Source organism: Morus notabilis, unplaced genomic scaffold (assembly GCF_000414095.1).
Source record: "Morus notabilis unplaced genomic scaffold, ASM41409v2 Scaffold150, whole genome shotgun sequence".
NCBI classification, from domain to species: Eukaryota; Viridiplantae; Streptophyta; class Magnoliopsida; order Rosales; family Moraceae; genus Morus; species Morus notabilis.
The window spans coordinates 77416-83419 of NW_010364058.1; the positions used below are offsets into that span (position 1 = coordinate 77416).

General features: G+C 35.2%; 1 protein-coding gene across 1 annotated transcript; it reads right to left on the minus strand.

The window, feature by feature from the left end:
• Window positions 1-1076: 1076 nt before the first annotated feature.
• Window positions 1077-3878, minus strand: LOC21395244 (chitinase-like protein 1). The gene is made up of 4 exons (XM_010105623.2): window positions 3639-3878; window positions 3168-3555; window positions 2260-2419; window positions 1077-1834 (listed from the first exon to the last, which is right to left on the minus strand). Exons 2-4 carry the CDS (start codon window positions 3547-3549, stop codon window positions 1420-1422), a joined length of 957 nt encoding a protein of 318 aa, XP_010103925.1. The 5' UTR covers window positions 3550-3555; window positions 3639-3878; the 3' UTR covers window positions 1077-1419.
• Between the last annotated feature and the right edge of the window lie 2126 nt (window positions 3879-6004).

Genomic DNA, 6004 nt, shown 5'->3' on the forward strand with positions numbered 1-6004 from the left:
CGACGAATTGTCACTCTTAAATTAAAGAAGACATTTCCACTCTTCTTTGAGGCATTATAACGGATGGGTCATGTCGTTTTTATGTTATCCACAGGTGTCGGCATACATGGTTGTTGCCGACAATACATGGTTTAAACTAACAAATCATTTTAAATCCTTTATAATATATAAATATATATATATATATATAAACAAATCATTTAAATCAAGACTGGTAGGAGAGACTACAGAGTATGACCCATGATCAAGACTAGTGACTATTATTTATCAAAACATGTTTGATACGGAACTTGTGTTCATTTATTTATTCAGTCTTGAAAAATTTGCTAAATATTACAGCTTCTTTCAACTAATTAGAGATTATTATGTTGCAATTTTATCGGTCATACTCTTATCAGTCTTGAGATAAACTGTGGATCTGTAAATTGTTAAAAACAACAGTTATACATGACCCCCTTTTTTTTTTTTATTAGTACAATAATTCAATCGAATAATAAAATTATAAACTATTTTCTAGTCAACATTTATTATATGGTTGAGAGCTACAACGACCTTTTAACAGAAACAAACAGGTCCAGTAAAAGAAAAATTGTCCCATTAGCATTTTTCCTTTCTATATGATTCAAAGCTATAACGACGCTTTAACAGAAACCACAGTTGTATTAAATTAAAGGGAAATTCAAAAGCAGCGCGAAGCATCCAGCCAAAACCATCATGCAAAATGGGGGCAAAAATTATTATGCTTAATAAAGGAGAGTAGAGACTAAGCTTCCAGCAATATAATGTAATAATAAAATAGAAATCGTCATGTCATAAATAATAATCATAACCATAATATAAAATCCAAAAAAGATACAATTCTCTATTGTCATAAAAGCACACTAATAACAGATTTGAATTTTCAATTTGAACTGAGATGTAACATTTTTAAAATTTTTAATTGTAATAAAAAAAATTATATGTGACATTTTTTAAGAGTTTTTTATGGTAGAAACTTAAAATTAAAAACTCAAATCGGTAAAACGGACAAGACAAAGAAAACATTAAAGTTGTTTACTTAAGAAGCACGCGTGAAATATGCAAATAGAGTATCGATATATAGAAGTACATATGTATAAAGTATCAACTTTACAAATCTGCAACTGAAACACATACATAAGAACAAAATGGTATTACATATCAAATAGCCACACACCCTTGAAATGTTTTTAACACAAATAAATTTCTAATCTACACAGCACGAACAAAAGAGCTACAACAAATAGATGAACATCATACACCAAAAAGAGTTGAAAATGTCTGCAAGGAAGCATCTTAGTTCACCACGTTTTATTATGTTTTCACCTTTGGAAAGTATCGAATCCCAGAATCCGACTTTCTTTTACGTAGGACAAAACGGGTAACAGCATAATAGGGACCTCAAGAAGCTGCTTGAGCAGGAGCGGATGGGTTGAACGGAACCTGCTCGGCACAGTTTAGCACTTCATGTGGCCCTGCCTCCTCTCGCCCCACACCTATCAGGTCAAGGTAATATTGGTAGTGAGAAACTATGGTGTTCATGGGGTCAATGTCACCCTGGCCACAGGTTTGATCACCGTAAAGAATGTTCATTGTGGTCCCGAATCCTGGAATTCTCTTAGACAAAGTGTCATTCTTGGTGGGCTTCCAGTTGCCAACAAAAGCATCGTGGGCAGATGGCTGCCCCCTTTTGATTGGGGTCATCCACCTCCACATTGCAGCCATGAAGGCAAGGGTAGCATTCTGTTCTATGTATTCTGGATGATTCAACAGATCAACCTTCAATGCTTCTCCAGCTTTACCATAGTTGTAGTTCCTGTAACATCGCCACCAACAACATCCTCAGCATACTATTTCAGTATATGATCAACTATCCTTTCCCAATTGGTTTATTGTTTGTGAGAAAAAATGCTGGAAAAACTTATGGGAATTGTTATTCAGCAGCCATATGAAAAAAAAAACTCTGTAAGTTTCTATGTAGTTAGCAGCCCCCAATGATGGGTAGCACTTCCACACAGAAATATGTACTTTATCAGATATTTCAAAATTATTCATGTAAGAAAGCAGATGCTAAAGCCTGTTAAAAATGTAATCCGCTATAGCATTAATTATTCACAAAACCGTGAACTCGTTACTTAAAAATGAGTTCAGAAAGACAACTGCAAAGCATTTCTATACAGACAAAGAAAAGACACAATAGCAGTTCTAGCAATGAACAATAAGAGACGTAGGGATACACACCAGTAGATGGGCAAGGCTCCACGACCGTAGTATTCAGCTCCAGGAGCGCAGGGGTAGGTCAACTTGTAGTAATCATCACAGTATGACTGGCTAGGACTCAATTCCTTGTTGTAGCATAGACCCCATGCCAATGGTCCTCCGGTGGCCACTCCATAACCGCCTGAAATTAGTAAATCCGTAATTAATTACAACATTGGGTCTGAGGAAATTAATTTGAAGGGTTCAAACTCAAACACAAAGATACCAACGAGGCTCATTTTAGTTCCAAGTTTCCTCCCAACCAAGGCCAACCTCTGAAAACTAAATCCAGTCAATCCTCGAGTCATAAACAAATTAAAGTCTACTTAATTATAAACAATTTCAATTAACCAAAAAAGAGTAAAAAAGAGAAGAAATCCACCAATCGAAACCACATTACAAATTATGCGTTTCCCAGTAAAGAATTCAGTTGTCGAGCCACAGACATGTAAATACCAGAATTGTATTTCAATTTCCTTCTTATCGCACAATACTACAAGCAAAGCACCTAAACAAACCCTATACAATTTCCTTACAATGTTAAGAATACTCAATCCATTTTGGCTTAATTAACTCATAAATCATAATAAACGTGCTAGGAGAATGAACACTAAAACTTAATTAGCCCAAATGAATAAAAAAGAAATCTACCAATCCAAACCGAACAATTCAGTTGTCTAGCTTCAGGAACCAACAAATGTCACATTTCAATTGCAATTGTCAAAAAAAAAAAGAAAAAAAAAGCAAATAATCCAAACCATAAACGAATTTAGTTGAGTGAAGAACTTCGTCACTGGAAGTCATATTAACATTTCTAATTCCTTTCCTATTTCACAATTTTTCCGGCCACCAAACAGAACGACAAATTGAGATTAAACCAGTTTGCTTACAAGACGTCTTGGCGCCGACATGAGCAAGGAATGCGGCGATCTCCTTCATCTGATTGGTCTTGCCTCCGGTGGTTCCGAACCCTCGCGGCTGGTAATTGTAGGTGGCGGTGATGAACGACTCGAAGTCCCAGAACCCGACGGCCTTCGCCACCGGCGAATTCCTCTTCGAGAAGAGATCCTCGAACTGGTAGTACTGAAAAATGTCGGTGATCGTATGGTTACAACAGAAAACCGATTCCTTACACTCCAACCCTTGTGTGCAAATCTTCTTCCCATTCACCCTCTTCACTACAATCTTCTTCTCGTCGCCGTTCGCGACCAGAGCCAGATTCACCATCACCAACGCCAGCAGTACCACCAAAATGCCCCGATTGCCCCCCATTTTCACCTGCGAAAACGGAAAAACCAAAACTGAAATTTCGGCCGAGAGAGAAAACAACCGAAGTCGAAAATGGAGTTCGATTTGCTTACCGGAAAGTGGAAATCGGAAGCGGAGAATGCCGGAGGAGGAATTTCAGATCGGAGTGGCGAGGGTTTTACTGGTTTTTTCTCTTATGCAAATTTTTATTTTTATTTTTTGTTTGTTTGGTTTACAAGGAATGGAATGAGAAGAAGCTGAAGAGGAAGAAGAAATTATGGGAATCTGATGAGCGTTAGGGGAGCTGTCTTTTTCGGATTCGTGTTTTGGTTAAATGTCGAACGGGTATGAGAAGTGTGGACGGTGGATCTTACGGGTCTGGTGAGGCGATAGGGTGTGAGGTGTTCGATGTTTAAGGGAACTTACAGGCTGGACTCGGAGGAAGGTATTACTTTGAGAGCTGACCCCACTGGATTCCACCGACAGCTGGGAATTACCTCCGTGGAAGCTAAGCTCGCTTCACTAAGCAGTCATACCAGTTCTGTTCGGCAAAGTTTACTAGAAATTACTTTTGGTTTAGGACAAATTTTATAAATTTTACACGTGTCAACGTGCCCCGAATTTTAAAACGTACAACTTTTACCCCTCAATTTATAGAATTTTTCTATTGCCACTCTTTATATCTAACCCCGTCAATTAGGACCCGTTTGGTTCGCTAATTTGAATTTTTAATTCGAGTTGAGATGTGATGTTGTGTGAGAATATTTTACTGTAGTAAAAAAGTTAGATGTGATTATTTCTGATAGCTTTTTATTGTAACAAAACTCAAATTTTAAACTCGAATTAACGAAATAAACGGGACATTATAGAATTTTTCTCATAGAACTACTTAAAATTGATCTATAAAACTTCTCCATTGCCACTCTTTATATTTGACTCCGTCTATTTTTTTTAACAGAATTGTTTAATCAATTCTCATATTTATAAGATTAATTTATAGAATTTTATCATTACCACTCTTTATATATGACTGTCCATCTTTTTAACAGAATTGCTTAATCAGCTCTCATATTTATAAGATTAATCAATAAAATTTCTTCATTGCCACTCTTTATATCTGACTCCGTCTATTTTTTTTAAGAGAATTGCTTAGTCAGTTCTCATATTTATAAGATTGATCTATAGAATTTCTTCATTGTCATTTTTTATATCTGACCTCGTCTATTTTTTTACTGCTTAATTAATTCTCATATTTATGTTTGGTAGAGGGATTCGTTCCCTGATTCGAATCATGATTCATGATTCGTTACAGTATTTTCTTTTATAAAAAATTTACATAAATTAAAAATAATTCGAATAACATAATTTAAATCCTCCAATCAAACGTATACGGTTATCACCCTTTATATCTATCTGACTCCGTCTTTTTTTTAACAAACTACTTAGTTGTCGTATTTATAAGATAAAATATAATATTTACCATCTCCTCAACATAAACTAGTACGGGTCTGAAAATTACCATATTCGCTACTTGTAATTGCTCAGAAGTAAGAAAAAGAGGAGGAAAACGTGAGAAGCAGTCAGACCAAGATACATGGAATAAAGAAGAAGCTCCCATGGCGTACTAACAATATACTATATACTATAGGAGGCAGTTCTTTTATTGTTTTTTAAACAGTATCCGGTGTTTTTTATTTCTAAATTTTTAAAAAATTTGGTATATGTCCTCTCATTTTTACTTTTACCGTTTTGCCATTAGCTTCTTATTCCTTCATTGTTTTTTGTATGGGCGTTTTGGTCATTTCTGTTGAACTGAAGCTTCTAGGCTTTGTTTTTTGTTTGAACAGTGTCTGGTCTTTTTTGTCCCTCACCTTTCAAAGAACTCCATCTGTATCCCCTCACTTTTATTTTTACCATTTTATCCTCAACTTCTGTAATATCTCGAAGAGTTAAACATGTTTAATTATATTAATTGTGATTTATTAGTGTGCTTAATTCGATTTACTTAATTAATTAAGTTTATTGAATATTTTCTAATATCCAAGTTTAAATATTTTTATGGATTTTATACATTTTTAATATTTATATTTTCACCTCAAAAGTGTGTAGAGACACATTTTTTGATCCATTCTTCTAAATATCTTTTAATGTTTATCCTTTTATTTTTTCTTTATTTATTTTTTCTTTCTTTTTCTCTCTTTTCCTCTCTCAGCTCACTCTCTCTCTTCTCTCACTCTCTCCCTCGTCACTCTCTCTCTCTCTCTCTCTCAGCCACCCTCTCCCTCTCTCTCTCTCTCCCCCTTTCCTTCTCTCAAAACTTGTTATTTTGTCTCAAGAAGCTTGAACCAAAGAAATTTTTCAAGAGTTCTCCTTGCAAAGGAAGGATTTGAGGTAAACTCTTTGAAAAACTACTCTTGATTTCAGAGTTTTCCTTTGATGGAGTTAGTTTTTGGTTTGGTTGAAGAATCCTTAGTTTAAA